This window comes from Neopsephotus bourkii, unplaced genomic scaffold (genome assembly GCF_033783945.1).
Source record: "Neopsephotus bourkii isolate Nb327-2 ecotype Australia unplaced genomic scaffold, CSIRO-AGI_Nbou_v1 NB_933, whole genome shotgun sequence".
Lineage (NCBI taxonomy): Eukaryota > Metazoa > Chordata > Aves > Psittaciformes > Psittacidae > Neopsephotus > Neopsephotus bourkii.
In genome coordinates this window covers 132,678-150,535 of record NW_026901427.1, presented here as the reverse complement: position 1 = coordinate 150,535, position 17,858 = coordinate 132,678, and the positions used below count along the sequence as shown (strand labels likewise).

The window sequence follows — 17,858 nt, the reverse complement described above, 5'->3', positions numbered from 1 at the left end:
CATAAAGTATAAATCTATGCTCCTGTAAAAAATTGGCTCAAGCAATCTACTACTTGTTGCAGAGGAAATGATATATAGAGACACATCCAGTACTCTCACTGTGTTCACCTGTGTGGGAAGTGGAAGTTTTAAACTCCAGCAATGCCAGAGAAGTATATCTTAAATATCAGTCTAAAAGGAAGCATAGCATGATTGAAAATTATAATCAATGCAGAGAAGAGAGTGACAGAACAGCATTTAAGAATATTTTATCTGGACAAGTTTGGTTTATGTAACAGTTTTGCAGAGGAAAGCAAAACTAAACAGCTTCAAAACACTGGAGGAATAGTACTCCAACAGATTTACTATGTCTGTGTTTAATGAAGCGATCTTCATGTTTCAGTTACGTAAATAGATATTTTAATAATTTTAAAATGTAATAAACAGTATTTTTCATTTATATTTGCATTTCCTGAGATTATTTTTTTTAACTGGAATATGTGATAAAGGGAAACATAACATAGGTCTCTTTTTTTTAAACTAGCTATTTAAACACTGAGCTGAATTTTCCTTCTCTTGCACTCTGGGACATACAAAACACCACATGAAAAAGGCTTCTCAAGTTTCGTAAGTATTACAACTACTGCCTATGGGTAGACAGTGATTCAGCAGTACTTCTTTCTGCCAAAGTATGTATTTACTGTTGATTGTGAACTACATGGTCTTCCTCACAAGCCTTACTGAATATAATGTGTATGAACTCTCCCTAGAGAGAAAGCATTATTACTTTGTTAAATGATAAATGCAGTTCTGAACGTTTGTTGAGTTGTGTAAAATCGAATAGCTGCTGTGCATATGAACAGATTTTGTAATGACTGTTCAACATACTGTCAAATGGGGTTTTTTTTAATAAAGACTTATTAACTATACTATAGAAATCCTGTATCAGTGGAACTCCATTTATTTGTATGAACATCTGAGTAATAATTCTGAAATGATTATCAGGACCAATAATAACAGCAATAATAATATGACAATTTAGAAGGAACAAACTTGATCCAAGAGCCTAATTAAAATATATTTAAAGGGCCTGTTACATATATTCAAAACAAAGACACATAGAAATACAATATGATCTTAAGGTCCTTTCCAATCCTAGCTATTCTACGATTCTATGATATCTTCAAAACTAGAGTTATGTAAAAAGGACTAATCAGAATAAAAAAGTAACATTATGAAATGCATAATATTTTTTATATCAACCAACTGAATGCTAATTATCAAATCATTGTTATCCTTAGTAATTACCTCGTGCTGCCTCAAAATACCAGATTAATGAAAGCATCAATTTAAGAAATAGAATATATTTTTACATGCATAAATCCCAAAATTTTATCACAGTCAATATTCAGAGTTACTAAAATGTGTGGTTGTTCCTGTATTACTGTATCTGTCTGTGACAGACTGAGGATAGAAGGCAAAATTTGTAACAAAAAATAATACCAGCCCTGAAAAAGATCCCTTAGTAGACAAATCTTAATACACAGACCTCTGCAGTGGATAAAATCAGAATGGCTTGCTTATCCCATCTGAATCTGTTAACCTACTAAAAATATTTTCTTATTTATTTGATTCAGAATGTAATTGAGTGCACTCATAAACACACACTTACATGTAGGTGTGGTCTAACTATTCTAAAGGAATGAATTTCATCTGATAAGCAAAAAAAAATTTGTTGGTAATTGCAAACGATCTGAAAGTTCTAGTCAAGACCAGAAAGACTGCTTATCAAGACAGAAAATAGAAACCCCAAACCAAATGAAAACAAAATCCCAGATGAGACGTAACAAAATTTCCAAGTTTATTTGTTGGCTGAGGCTAACAGAAAGGTCATCATCATGAGCGATGTTGCCAGACGACTGGTACATGAATGGAGAAAACAAGCTCCCTTTAAAAGACAATATATCTTACCTGGAGCAAATATTTATATCAGAGATAGTACTGGTTAAAATGGAAAAGGCAATCAAGAGGCCAAAATAATCAGGTGCCCTAACTAAAACTAAAAAAATTTTAAGCTAGATATTCCATTTATAGTTTTCAGCAAAAACATTTTATTTTCCACTGTTTATGACTGCAGTAGTAGAAAGATTTTAACCTTGGAAACCACACCCTAACTTGCTATATTTATCTTGTAAAAGATCTCAAAATAACAGCACTGTGGCTGAGTTTCATTTTTATAGAGATTTTTATAGTCTTGGGAGAATTTCTGAAAGAATAATTGATGCTAAAAATATTGTTTACTTACTTTGGAAATGTTTTGGGAAAAAAACCCAAACAACACCTGTTCACCAAATATAGAATAGTCAAACTGTTTTTGGAGTTCATGGCCACTGGGTCACTGTGCCTGTTTGCTGGTGAGTATAATAATTTGTTGTAAATTTGAGTAAGAAATTATGGATCCTTCCTAGTTAGTCACAATTTGAGAGTAAGACTGTGAAGTATTGACTTCATGCATAAGACGGCAGTCTGTATTTACCAGTCCAGTCAAGGAATATAATCTTCCCTTTTTAAGTATAGAAACCATAAAGCGCTGTATTTGAGATAGTCAGTATAAGCCCTTGCAAGGGGAAATTCTATGTATTACAAATGAAAATTGAAGCTCTGCATCATCTAACTGCCAAGTCAGTAGATAGAGACATCAAATGGGTCTGCCAAGTGAGTACAAAAATGTATTATTTAAATGCAATGATTCCAATATATCTTTGGTAGACAAGCTGGAAATTCCTTTGGCCTACAGCATGTGCTTTGAAACCTTCTGCTATTGCCAAGATTTATATACAGTATTTTCTCACCTACACTTTTTCTCATAGACTGACAATTTTTATAATTGTACTGCCCTGAACATATCCTACCACCCAAATATAGGTGATTAGTGGTACCTAGCAAATTTTAAATGCATACTACACTCTACTCTTTAAGCTATATAACATGGTTCCTCCTGAAAGTAGTACAGGAAGATTAGAAATTTTGATGAAGAATATGCTTTGCTCTTGATATTCAACTATTGCTTAGTGAAAAAAGGTTTTAAAAAGCAGCCCTCCTGCCTTTAAATAGTAATGTATATGCACATGGCATTACTCAGTTTACACTCTAGTTAACTGCTACTTTAGACCACACATTTGGTCTTCATGGGGAGCTTGCACTATGTTAAATGTTGCAAGTAAAGGAAGTACTTATGTAAAGAATAGTTCTTGAGACTGGTCATGTACAAGAACAGCGAGCTGGGTTAAGAAACTGGTTTACGAGAAATTCAGTGAAGTTGGGAAAAAAATTCAAATGAGGAAATGCAGTACTCAATTAAACAAAAAGTGTCAGGAAGAAAGAATCAGGAAGGGAAGGGAGGAATGACCTAACATTGCATGGTGCCTATCATCCCAAACCAGTCAAGACATTAACACAGGCAGGATAGATACACATTCATACTTGTAGTCTTCAGTTGTGTTTTCTCTTACATTGTCCTTTTGTATCTCTTCCTACTACCAAAAAAAAATAAACAAATTTAACCCTTGTTGACAGAGTAAACATGTTCTATTATTCTTATATCATGTCTTTTACTAACAACAATTATGAGAGATATAGTAAGTGATCAGCACTTCACCTCTTACAAGTGTATGAATATAATTACGAAATAGAAAGTTAGTCCTGGAGCATTATGTACTTTATTCAGACTTAAAGGTTGTGTGATATTATATGCCCCTGGTGCTGACAACCTCAGACTTGTGAAGACTGCTCATATTTGAATTTGAGCATGCAAATGCAAGCATTCATTCATTTTGTGTCACATTATTTTCTTATACCCTATATATCACGTATTTTTGCCACATTTAATAGGTATATTCTGGCCCAAACTTGTGTTATGTGCAACTGTTGTAACACACATTTAAACATAGGTACAGGCAACAGGGAAGATCTAGAGTATGGCAGGGAAGAACATTTAGACCTGTACTACATCTGCATGCCCTTTTCAGCAGCCTAGCTGGACTGGGATGGAATGTGTTCTATCACATATCTCATAGTGTTTTGCAGTAAGATCCTCTTGGGAAGATAATTCAATCGGGCTCCTTCCTCGGGCAGGGGAAAGGCAATGACACATGCGATAAGGCAGTAGAAAACTTGTAGGCAGCTACAGGCCAGCAAAACAGGCATTAAAAAAAAATAGGTCAGAAAGCCATGCAGTCTTTTATTGATGCTATTTTCATTGAAAAGGAAATACCTAATCTCTATCTGCTATGCTGTATATTTGGCAGCATCTAAATTAATTTCATTTACATTTCTGGGATGATGAAGACTTCAGTATGCATACTCAAAAAGTTCTTGGTCCCAGAAAGCAATACTCACAGGAAGCTTATATTCTTGATAGCTGTTGATCAAATCTTGAATGAAAGAATGCTTCAAAAAGACTGCAACCGGAATGGGTGTCAGATCTTTACTGCCTAAGTCTTTGTACATTCTGATGAAATGCTTTAAGAAAAAAAAAACAAAACCAAAAACCAAAGAACTGGTCAATTTATTGTTTCAAAAACAATTGGGGAGGAGCAAAGACTGCAGCAGGTATTTACTTAACATAAAACACAACATACAAAACCTTCCTTGAATCAACCTGCTTACCTTATCATAGCTGCCTTCCTTCTCTGGATTACAAAATCTATTATTATCATCATCTTTACTTCCTCCAGTACGAAACACTTTGAGTAGAGTTTCCATTGAAATTATTCCTTCACCCATGTAATTCAGGACTTCTTTTTCTTCTTCTATTAAAGTTTCCTCATCTTTGTCTATGTTGATATAAGGAAAAGCCTAAGAAAGTGTAGGTATAATACTTGGTATTAATTAGTTACAGTCTGCCAGTAGTCATCTGTTTCAGTCAGACATTCATTAAAGATCAGTGAATTATACTTCCAAACTTCAGTTCACATTCAGTTCAGTTCAAGCAAAAAATGTCAAGTCACAAAAAATTATCTACTGAATTGTAGGATGAAGGAATAGAGTCTGAAAGTCCAGAAATATCTGTAATGTTGGCATTAGTAGAAATTTAATAAACAGCTTTTTCCAGGAACATGGCCAACATTCCACTGAGAAATTCATTATATTCTGAGCAACAAAACATAAAAATACTTACTAGTTACAAATTACAATATCTACTAAGAACTTTGTGTTTGTGTAGGGATAATTCTGGGCGCTCACATGAAAAAAGTAGCATGAATTTTCTAGCTCAGACTAAGAAATCACTGCATGAACTTCATTTAGGCTAACAGCATAGGCCCATCACCAGCTGCTCACAGACAATGAGAAGGGCTTCATGCAGAAAAACTGGAAGTTTCCTATGAACGGAATGAGCTGTCTTTGCATAGAGATGCCAAGTATAAAAAAAACAACCAAACAAACAAAAAAAGAAAAAAATACCAAACACCCCAAAATCCAACTAAAAAAAACCAAACACCTCCGCCCCCCCCAGAAAAAAACAACAAACAAACCAGCTGTAGAGATTGTGAGCACAGAGAAAGGACCTCACATAGAACAATGCTTTGACTAGATTAGGCCACTGTGTAGACTAACCACTAACAATAAGAGGAAATTACATTTATTTTCCCATTAGGACGAAGAGACTGCTGAGAATCAGTCGCATTTGTGCTACTTGTCTTAGGCCTTAATATAAGACCTTTACAACACAGAAGGCGCAGAGTCACTGACAGGGTTTTCAACAAAACTCTTTAACACTCAGCAGTGGAGATCACCCAAATATTGACACTTAGGCTTTTCTGTCCCTCACTGTATCATTTACATTTAGCTGTAAGGTTGACACAACCAACAACAAAATTCTTGAAAGTTAAAAGCCAAGCATTTTAAGTGAAAGGAGTTTTGAAGTTAGTCAAGTAAGAGAAATCTCTAGAATATGTTTGTATGCTTTTCTCCTATTACTTAACATCTTAAATCAGGTGCTGCTATGTAATACACTGGCTATCTAAAATGTATTACAAAACTTCTTTGAGGTGAGCTGCATAGCTCTTTGTATTCCACTGATGAATATTCCACTAATAATATTTACTAGATTTCCAGTACCTGGAAGTGTAATGCCAGCGGGAACTGGCATTATTTAGATCACATGTAAACAGCCACAGTTAGACAAAGGTTTAGTTTCTATTTTGGTGCTGAAAAACACTCTGTACGTCTCCAGGGATCTCTATCTTTCTATTTGATGGATCTTGACCCAAACGTAACACAATACCAACTCATAATTTACTTTTTGCCACCTTGTGGTTGTGAAATACCCTGTATGAAATGTTGGCCCTACTGAAGCCAGTGGTGAAAACTCATTCACTTCAGTGTAACAGGATTTTTTTAATTCTCTTTTCTTCTGTATTCAACGTGATTGTTGAAGTGTGCAGGTATGGAACACAAGCCATAAGAAGAAATATTAAAATCATGTTCTATCAGCCCTGTGGTTCTGAGCACCAACCTATACAAGATTACTATAATGTCAAAGAGAATCCACACATGCAAGATGCTTACTTAGTATCTAATTTTTAGATATTTCTAGGTTTCTAAGGGACTTTCAAGTAATCAGACACAAAACCAATCTATATAATACATTGTGAGACATACATCAGGCATATCATGGATTCACAGAGCAAATACATTGCATGGAAAACGAAGCATGAAGAAATCCTCAGGTTGGATGGGGTATAATTCTTGCTTCTCAAATACATTGTGAATTCTAGATTGAAAGGAATTTTTCGCCTTCAACAGTGACTCACAGCCTTAACAAGTTGTAGACACATACATGATGATGCCAGTGCATGTAATTAGAGGCTTACAAAAGCCCCGATTAAACAGATCAAACCAAGCTGAAAACAGTGAGGAGGGGAACAGTTGTTCTGCTTTATATCCAATGATATGAGAGTTAGAACTTCCCACTGAAATATGGGAAACTATTCAGATCCACTGTATCTAATTGGAAGCATTCTGTACTCTCCTTCTACGAAATGTAAAAAAGAAATTGTCCTATTCAGTCTCTCTCATGGACAAAAACTCCATTGTGCCAAATAAAAGCGGACACAGGGGAGTACAAGAATATATTTTGTCTTTTGAAGTGATAAAATGTAATTATTAATATAGGTAGAATTTGTGTGGTAAAATTATGCCCTTTCTACAGTTTCTGGAGAGCACAACTATATTTTAAGTATTAAGCAAATGATGGAGTCACTGTGTTTGTGACAGCAAAGTGGAACATTTTATTATTGAGAAGAACAAGCTCTTTCAAAGCTGTGTACTGATACAAATTTTCTATCTCAAAAAATGACTTATAATTCAATAGTAAGTAACTGACACATACAGTACACTAATGGCAGTTTTGGGACTATAAAAATAACAAGATACTCCAGAAATGCTCAAAAGCTTCATTTGTTGTGACAATACATTCATCATAGCTCTAAAAATATTTCTTTATTATTTAATATAAAATAACTATTGATCCTACTGATTTATGGGTAAGCCAAAACACTTCAAAATAACACAAAGGTATATATACTTCTAAATACCCCAGAGAAACATAGCAGAAAATAAATTATATCAGGCTTTATATCTTTAGATAGTGATACTGTAAGTCATATTAGAGTCTCATTTCTGAGGATCGATAGCTGGACTTAGTTTTGTAAGATTAGGGTCCTCTGTTCATCTGTACAAGGAGTAGTTCCCAGAAAATACCTTAAACTTTCATTGTTATCTGGCAAGCAAAATTTCAGACTTTTGGAGGAATACTTATGAGTATTATTACTAAAGTCAGTGAACTATTTGCAGAGTTCCTTTGAAATCAGTGGGACTCCTTGTAAGGACTGGAGCTAGCTACTCAGAAACATACAGAAATCTAGATAATTTCTAATTTGCAAGAACCACTACTATTATCAAACATTTTACTGTAATATTTTACCACATATGGAAGAGAATCTTCTTTTCTATGAATATATGTTCCAGTAGCAATGCTAAGTGCTCTGTAAACACCTTCAACTGGATCAGAGTGGGAGGCAAAATAAAGTAGCATCTCAGTATAGCTGAGCAGAGCAGGATCTTTTTTGGTATCAGCAAATAAACTGAAGAAAAACTACAAAAGGACAAAAATATATAAATTAGTTTCTACAAGTGGAACTTAGTCAAGCAGAAATCAATTACTGTAGAGATGAAATAAAGTAATGACTGCTGATAAGTGAAGCTATCTTTAAAAATGTGTTAAGGCTGTGTAAATCAAGATAAATAAAACATGTTATTCAAGGAAACAAATCATATTTTCTTTTCTAGATTGAGGGCTTTCCTAGAACAAAGAGAAAATCATGACAAATAGATCCAAAATACTTTCTTGTATTCAGATCACACTATTACCTACTTCTTCCTTGGAGACTTCCACAAGCTTAGATGCAAAGATCATTTGCTTCCAATTATTTACAAAGCTAGTTACTGTGTAGCAAAATTAATGTGGTTCAAAGAAGAACAGGAATAAATTAAGTCTTTTCCTCTAGACTGTAATTTAGAATACTGAAGGATAATTCCTCAATTCTTTTCTACATTATTTAAAAACTTTGAGGTTTTTATACATGGAAATCATACTTTGAGGCACCACCTATCCTTAAAAACCACTGAAAAACTGCAGCAGTTACGGAAAAAAAAAAAAGACCCAAGAAGCATTTAATGATACCCATTAGTTAGAATAGTGAGTGGTCTCTTCAAAAGACCTGTTTTTTAAAGTTACCTTTATGAGCTCTCTTAGCCTATCTAAAGGCAAAGGTTCTGTGCAACTTTCTGTTATGCTTACATCTTCATTTCCATTAAACCATAAACCAACCTGATTAAAAAAAAAAAGTAATTTATTTTTACACAATGAAATACATTAGTCTTCATGCTCTATAACTGTTCGACAGGTAACTAAGAGCTTAATTCCTGAACTTAATCAGGCTGAATTTGTTATTAAGATACACTGACACCAGAATAATTGAGGAGCTGTTTGTACTTTGTAACAGATACTTTGGGAATTACTGAAAACAGAGTAAGCTAGGAATGACTCTATGCCCTTGAAAAAAGTGCAAATGAACTAGGTAGGTGTAAATCTACACTACCCAAGAAACAGAATATGATGCCGAGTTCTATGTGTGTTCTAGTTTCATCCTTTTAGGGCATTCTTTGCTACATCATAGCTTTTGTCCTAGCTGTACTTCTGGAAGAAACTGTCCACACACCTCAGTATAATAAAGGCCAGAGTCATGGCCCTTCCCATGCTTGCTTGCTCTCAACAAGAAGACAAAGTGTCCTGTAAGCCTGCAGGGCTATACCTACAGCTGTGCCCAGAACCAGTTCTCCAGTACTAGACCAAACACACATGAAATACCAGCTAGACCTTACCTTCTAAAACAGGATGGCCACGAACAGACTGCCTACAGAAAATCTCACTTGCTTGGAACTCGTGCATGTTAAACCAAGCCAGGTTTAACATGTAAACAACATCAAAGTATGGACAGCTGAGTACCATTACCTGCAGTGTTCCCTAGCACTGTGTAGTTTACTAATACAGATGCAGAAAGAGGGGCCAGCTGGGGCATCTCAAATTCCCAGTGAAAGGTTCTTCCTGTTATTCTTAATGAACATGCTTGTCATTGTTTCTTGTTAATACAGTAAAATAAAATAAATAAACATCTTGAATGCACGCAAGTCTCAGCATTAAACAGAGAATAAAGTTTGTTACTATTCTTATTGAAAGATTTTAACATATGAAAAAAATCTATGTTCCGTATTATATTAATAGACTAATATAAAATATTTAAAATAATTGGAAATCTTCATGAATCACAGTTGTTAACAAGATGCAATAGTCTTTCTGTGTAGGCATTAACTTAAAATATTGTAATAAAGCTATAAATTTCATTAGCAACATCCTTTTTCGCATTTTAGGTGAATTACTAGATTCATGATTATATAAAATATTGCATTACTATGTGTTTTCTTTACAAAGCAAGACAACGAAATACAACAAATCAGGAAGTTCCAAGAGATTTTCAGAAAGGAAAAGAACTTAATAAAGCTCATTTTCTGCTGTATTCTTATGTGAGTTATATGGGAAAACTGAACAAATTAGTAACAAGACAAAAGACTTCATGTTGTCTTTGAAATCTTTACCAGAAACAGATCAGATGGTTTGCTGTACATGATCTAATTATAATATCAATGATAACACTTGATAAACAATAATTTTGGTAACTCTCTGCTATTGTTCTTTCCTTAATTTTATGCACTGCAATGATCCATTAATTTTCTGGTGCACTATGTTCCACAGGAAGTGAATCATCATTTTTTCAAGAAAGAAATGAATAAGAAAAAATTAAACAGGCATTGATCTCATAAAATTTGCCATAAACTGGTCCAAAAGGGTACAAAAAATATTCCAATAAAAGAAAAATCAGATGTTCCTCATCAGTTAATTTTAAACTAGAGGACTAAATTTTACTTAGGTCTGAAAAATTCTCTTCTTGTTCTTCTCATAATTCTATATGAAAAATTTCCAAGTCACAGTACTGTCAGTAACATGAAGTCTAGGACCTTGTATATTTACTCATAAACAGTAGATATACAAGGTTTTAATGAGGCTTTAAGTGAAGAATATTTTGGTCATATTTTCAAAAATGAAATAGGGGTGACAGACATTACAACTTTTCTTTTCAATATGAATTGGTTTCACAGCAAACCTTCCAAGCAATGCAGGCTGTTAAACTGAGTTGCTTTGGATAGTCCCTGGAGGTTCCCATAACATTCTCTCATGCACCTAAGTTATGTGCCTGCTGATATAGTTCTCTTCTCATAAAAATAGCTGTGGAGCTACCTGTGTGTTTATGAACATTTTAGTCCTTTTTAGTCTTTAAGCCACTATATAGACTGTAGGTTCAGAGTCATCACTCTACTGAAAGTCTCGAAGAATTAAAAGAGGATAAGCCTATAAACAAATTAGCATACACCATTGCATATTTACTATCATTAGCTGAATATGAGCAAGCTCCAATCCGGAAGTAAATTAATCACTCAGTTAATATTCTATTGCTCAGTTAATATTATATTTGAACTAGGATCCTGTGTTATAAATTTGCATTCACAGTCTGCGTGTCTTGTAACTGTTAGCTTATTTTTAAGCTCTAACTCTTCAGTAAAAATCACCACATCCATAAATAACATGCATCACTAAATAATCTGCATCACTCTAATAGATACAGATAGACTTGCACATTTTGTGGGGCTTCTGGCTTTGCAGAACTTGTTTCTTTGCAACTTTCAGGTATGTAGGGCTTGGCAGGCACTCCTGGAAGTTTTAAACTGTTGACAGTAGTTCTGAAACTGACATATATATATATCTACCTACATAAATCTGTATCTACAAATATATGATACATATAGCTAGTATGCATTAAATGAATGAACCGGCAGTCATCCAAAACATGATTAAGAATCTAAAGTAAAAGCAAGTGAAAATTTAATAAGCAGAATTTTGCTAAAGGAATAAAAATGTAGTCTTAGTACCCTTTCACTAAAATTGTTTCCTGAAAAACACTGGTGAACTATGCAATGCTGTTAAGTAAGTTAATAGTAGTCAAAATGCTCACAGAATAGTTTCTTTTGAACAGGAAGGATTTTCACTTGAAATTTACTTTGGGGGAAGTAGGAAATGGAAGTAAAAAGTAAGCTTAATTAGCCTGATTTGTGGAACTATGGATAACATGGATATTAGGCCTTCAATTTCCTGAAGACACTAGAAAGCACCCTCAAACCCCAAAACATTTAAAATTCAGACTGACTTTCTGAATGTGAATAAACCAAATAATGCACCATTTAATTCAGAGTTTAATGAAAGAATATTATTCAAAAAAGAAAATAATTACAACCTGCATATAGTGTTCCTGTGTAACAAAGCCTGATCCAGCTACATCAAGAGACTTGAAGCTGTGTAGCGTTTCAAGAAGTTGTGTCACAGATGGTACTGGCCAAGGCTGTGCTGCTGCTAGCAAGAATCTGCGCCAGTCAGTAAGTTCTGAGTTCACTGAGAATGCAGATGCCAAATTTTGTAACTATAAACAAAAAAAAACAATTACTACTGTCAAATATGCTTGCATAAACATACTCTTTCAATATGCTTTGTATACTTTGGTCTTTTACCTGGTGAGGATGCACAGGACATCTGCAGTGAGATTTCAAAGATGAATAAAGGACATGTATCACTAAACAAGTCGCAGACCACTGTCCATCACTGAGGCCAATTGGTACGTGTAGTTGATATCCCTCTAAATAAATACTCAGCTGTCTCAAGAGGGGTCTGTATCTAAACTGCCTATGAAGTAACAGCCCTTGGTACATGCTAACTCCTGAACTATGCTCCACCTGGGAGAGTACTAAAAACGGAGCTGACAATTTAGCAGCACATGTACAGAATCTAGTAAATGGTTGGGCTTGTGCTTTGGCTCTATGTTGCTTACTCTTACAGGTGAACACCACATGGCTTTCCCCTGCTCCAGCATTATTTTCAGTTAGAAAAAGTAGTAGTGAAAAGACACTGCATGTGTCTTTTTACCACTGAAGAAGTGGGTAGCAAAGTGGGGTACAGAACACACATAGAATACATATAAAGTCTCCTGACACAGCATAGCAAAGGCTGTACCTGGTAGAGAGAAAAAAATTGGCAGTTTATTTCTGCACTACTGGTGTGTTGAGACCCTGCTGTGTACTTCTACACTAACTTTTGCCCTGCAGCCAGATTTCCTTGTCAAGGGAAGTGCCTGGTTTGCTCCAGACTGGAGTTCAAGAAGAAAGCAATATTTTTTCAGGAATTAGGGCCTGAGGCAACACAGACTGAAACAATTTGGTAATACTGTAGATGTCAACTGCTCCAAGATTGGCAGGTACAGTACTGCTTATTATAATTCCAAAACTTGTTGGAAATTCTATCATGTCACACAATTATGAAATGGGGAGTTCAATGCAGAACAGCTTGTGCAGAATAAATGTGGACCTTAGCTTACACACCATGCACTTTCTTTTGTATGTAAGTTCTGGCTTCCACTATAAATCTAATAGTCTCATTTTAAAATGGTGCTTTTAAGGAAGGAAAGTACATTTTAAAATCTAAAATAGTACTTATAAGCACTAAAAGTTCTCAAAGAATAAAGAACATGGGATATATGCCCATGTGACCTATTAACACACAATCTTTGACTCATATTTTTCCCCTATAATGAATTTCCTGTGCTAAAATTAGATTTTTATATACTGATGATGATAGCTGTGCTCAGTTTTTATTAAACTCAGTGGGAATCCTGCTCAGAAACTTTCAAATGGTTTACTCATGCTGTTCATGTGTGTGCAAAACATTTGAATAAAGCTGTTTCCCCTCATGTAAAATGCAATAAAACCTTAATGTGAATCATGGCTTACTGACAGAAATAATGATAAAAAATATGCTAAAACAAGTAAACCTTTCCATAGGCTTACAGGCTTACCAACAATACCTGGAAGTAAAATTAATAAGAATATTCACTGGTGGAAGACTTGGCAAGATTAAACTATAAATTTCCATGTTCCTAAATCAGAAAAAAAATTGATTAAATAAGTTTAAGGTCATACAGCTACAGATTTTATTCTCCTGTCTTGGAATGAAGAACATAAGCAGTTTCCTTTTAACTCCTGGAAATTATTTTTGTATGGTTTCTAAGGAACTGCTAGAAATTGAAAATTGAAAACAAACATAGTGCTGACAAAAGCATTTTATTTCTGTTACAGTGGCTTCCAGAATCTTTCACTAGTGAAACAGAAGAATTTTACGGACAAAGTGATAACACTATAATAGTTATACTCTTGACTTTATGATAGTAAAGACAATGCTGCATCTCCTACACAAACCAACACTTCAGTTGAAATGAAAATAGTAGTAAACTTACGCGTGGAAGTGTTAAATTCATCCATGCATCAGGAAGGCAATTTGCTCCAAGATTTAAATTAATCATGTCAATAAATGCGTCAATAAATTCTTTCTTTTGTATAAAACCTAATAAAAGAAAGTCAATATAAAAAATAATATTTATAATTTTAAATGACCTTTTTTTGTTAGATGGAATCTATTTTTTATTTCAATGGCCATATGGGAAAATATTTTATTTTGCTATTACGTACTGTTGATAGTGGTAGTATCATTCAAACTAAACACAGAATTCTCATTTAAAGTAAACATATGTGGCCTTTCTAATATGCAAATAATTAATACTCCAATACACTGCAATCCTTTTGATACTTTCCTCATCTGCATTGTGGTCACTAACCCATACTGATGCAGTCTACACTGACAGTAAATGAGCAGTTCATGAATACAAATCAAATACACATTCTACTAGCATTTTATTTCACTGTGCCATTTTAATGAATCATAAATCTATCTCTAGTCTTGAAAGTAAGCATCCTGTTAGAGAAAAGGATGGAAAACATGAATTGCTGTCTGTTAGACTTTGAAACAAAACTGAATCGCTTAAAAGGCTTCTTAGAATTGTCTTGTGGGAATTATAACCACGTCAGTCAATTTTATTTTACAGAAATCATGATAAAAAAGGTGCAACAAGACCTATTTATTTTTTTAGATAGAGATTTGCTTATATGCAAATAGTATCTTCAAATTCCATGCACAACATTATAACACAAAACTGTGTACCAACATTTAACAGACTTATATGGGTCTTTTCTTTCAGAAGTGGACATTGCTGACTTAGTGAGGATTTACTGGGAAATCTCTGCATTAATGACAAAAAAAAAAAAAAGTAAAATTAGTTTCAAATTATCTAAATTTTGAGAGACAAAGCTGATTTGGTCAGGTTATAATCACTGAAATAGTGTCAAAAAAGTAAATTTTCAGATTACCTTTAGAGCAAACACAGTAAAGTGAAATACTGGAAGGACTTACTTTTTTTTTTTTTTTCTCCGTTTTACGGCCAAACTTGCCCTTTTGAAAAGGCACAGCTGTACACATTCTATGGTGAACAACTTTTCTTCGGAGTAGAGAAGTGAAATATGTTAAGTTTATTAAGAAGAAATTAAGTGGTATGACATTAATTTCATAATGTCAGTATCCAAACTCACGTTTCAAGTTGCCAATTTGAATTAATAGTCTACAATCTCTGTAGACATGTTTGCCTTCAACTTGGAAAATCAGAAGTAATGCCCTCAGCACATCTTAATGCAGCAGATAAATCCAGTACATATGTAAGTTTAGAAAGAAAAGTAAAAGAATAGATTTGGGAAGCTTAAAGTTTGTTGGGAGAACAAGAAGGGGGAAACACCTGGACTTGAAGCCTTATGTCCCACCATAAATTTCAGCATGAAAGTAAAAACTGGCAAAAACACTGGGAGGCTGATAACAGTGCTCTGATACCACCCCTTGGAGGATTTTGTGTTACCTACTTTCAGAAAGAACACCATGCGATAAATCATTTGCTATTTACTGAAGCACCTTGCACTGCTGATTTAATAATTTTAAAGTAACCAGAGACTTGTATTTTGATGAGAACCTCAAGCCACAAGGATCAGATGATTTCCAGAAAGCACAATACAGCCTGCCTCACAGAGGTATCATTACTGGAAGGCTTCATAGAACATTCAATAAACCATGAAACATTTTAGTGGTTCATGGAGAGAACAGGCTATGGGCCACTAAGAAGCCAATGAAAACTTTGTATTAAAATAACAGGAAAATTATTAAATCTTATTTGCCATATCAAGTTTTCTAGTGCTTTACCATGAAAAGCCCAGCTACTGTAGTTTATATTTCATGCTTTACTAAAGATTTCCCTTCCCACATCTGATCCCTTTTTTCTGTCACTTTACCTTATGGCTTAAGCTGTTCAATTCCTACTCTGATTTCCCTATATGACAACAGAAAATGCTGTTACTGTATTTCCTGTGAGTTTCTGTATTCCTAAATAAAACTGAATTTTGTTCTACTGCAAAAAAAAACAACACCAAAACCCTAAAACAGTATTAATATCCTCATGTCACTTTTCATGAAGCTACATGACTTCAGAAATATATCTAAGAGGTGTTTGAGGAGCAAAGAAATTAAAAAACTTGAATTATTAATAAAGAGAATGTCTAAAATGGAATTAAAGGATCAGAGACTAAAACACTAATCACATTTTATAGAACTCTGGACTGTAGAACACGCTAGAACATAGTATTCAGGTAAATTTGGTATTAGTTGCTGTAAGCCTATGGCAGCACTGTCAGGTGATCTGCAGTGTCTGACCAATTTTCTTTCTTTAAGTGTGAAGAAACAACTCTCTCAGGGCTAAATTACTTTCAATCTATTAATTACAGAATTGCTGGTATGCTGTAGGGCAATTTCTTTTTCTTTACTACCTCCTCTTGAAATACCACATGTGGGTCAATTTCAAAGTGTCCTCAAAAAGTTATAATAGCTCAAAAACTTCAAATTGGGTGTGACCTAATTCCTCCTCATGAAGTACTTAGGAGGAATGAGGAAGTCTCAGAGAGAGATGAAATCCATCATAAACACGTGATAAAGGTATCAAATAACTTTGCTCAATGTATTTTTTGTTATTTTGTCTCAGTTTAATGTATTTGGTTTTATATTACAGAGCATGTAACTGGTTTTGAATATCTGATTGTATGACAAGACAAAAGATGATTCATCAATTTAATTTAAATTCATTAATTTAATTTCTAAAAAAAAAAAAGAAACCAAACCACCCAGTGGGTTTTTGTTGAATAATGTAGGAGACTGAATAGAAAATAAACTTATTAAATGTGTACAAACACTTTTAATTAGAAGGGTTAGCAAATATTTGAAAAAATATCAGAATTCAATATTTTGAAATACCAGAGAGATGTTCAAGATCACCCAGTACATTTCACTGGAAACACACCCAAGTACTCTGAGGAAACAGACTGCACAAATTAATCCACTTACTACATTACAGATGAAAACAAGCGGGAAAAGACTTCAATCACATTGGAAACAGGATTAGAATTCATAGTGAACTTTACATACAAATTGGAGATACACTCTAGGATAAAAATGACACTATACAATAAGAATAAAAATAAAGCGCCACACTGGGATGAAATAATGAACTGCATAAACGTGACAATGGGGATCTTTTTGCCAATGTAAAATTCCTATAGGAAAGGCTCTTGGGTTTATGGCAAATTATAATATTGCCAGAAAGTAGATGGGCATACACTGGAAATAACTTGTGCATTCTTTTAATCTGTTAAGGCCTCTGCTGGCATATAATTTTGGAATTTGCAGATCTAGTATGGAAACTAAAGAGTGCCCAGAAGAAAGCAATAAGAGTCATCACAGGCCTAGAAAATAGGTCCTAAGAGCAAGGTTGAAGGAATTCTCCTAGTTTCATCTATGAAAGGAATGTTACCAGAAAATTCAGCACTAAAAGTTAGTTAGAGAGGATAACTCCCTCTCCATAGCTGCAGTTAGGAAGAATGATAGGAAACAATTTGCAGCAAAATATTTCAGAGACTGATAAAGAGCCATGTAATCAGGACACCAAAGCACTAAGAAAAACAAACCACACATTCTACAGTGCACTATTTTAAAAGCTTATGAAAAAACAATGAGGGCAAATACTGCATATAGATTTTCTAACTAAATTTGATCCCATTTTCAGACATGGATGACTTCTTGATATCCATTTCCAACTACTTGTTATGACACTAAGATTTTGCCAGCATTTTTCCAAGGGCAATGCATTCATTAATGGTTGGATTTGATGATCTTAAAG

At 34.2% G+C, this 17,858-nt stretch overlaps 1 protein-coding gene across 12 annotated transcripts in view; it reads right to left on the bottom strand.

Annotated features, from left to right (window-relative positions):
- The window catches only part of SPEF2 (sperm flagellar 2), an 88,676-nt gene that overhangs the window by 4,953 nt on the left and 65,865 nt on the right, over nt 1-17,858 (bottom strand). For 7 of the 12 annotated variants that reach the window (XM_061357953.1, XM_061357952.1, XM_061357951.1 and 4 more), the window contains 6 exons: nt 13,995-14,101; nt 11,949-12,131; nt 8,780-8,872; nt 7,967-8,137; nt 4,648-4,836; nt 4,378-4,500 (listed from right to left, as the gene is read on the bottom strand). In XM_061357953.1, coding sequence (XP_061213937.1) covers nt 4,378-4,500; nt 4,648-4,836; nt 7,967-8,137; nt 8,780-8,872; nt 11,949-12,131; nt 13,995-14,101 — 866 coding nt within the window. Of the gene's footprint in view, nt 1-4,377; nt 4,501-4,647; nt 4,837-7,966; nt 8,138-8,779; nt 8,873-11,948; nt 12,132-13,994; nt 14,102-17,858 lie in introns of those variants that run through there. The other 5 variants (XM_061357954.1, XR_009726218.1, XR_009726217.1 and 2 more) reach the window with 5 other exon arrangements.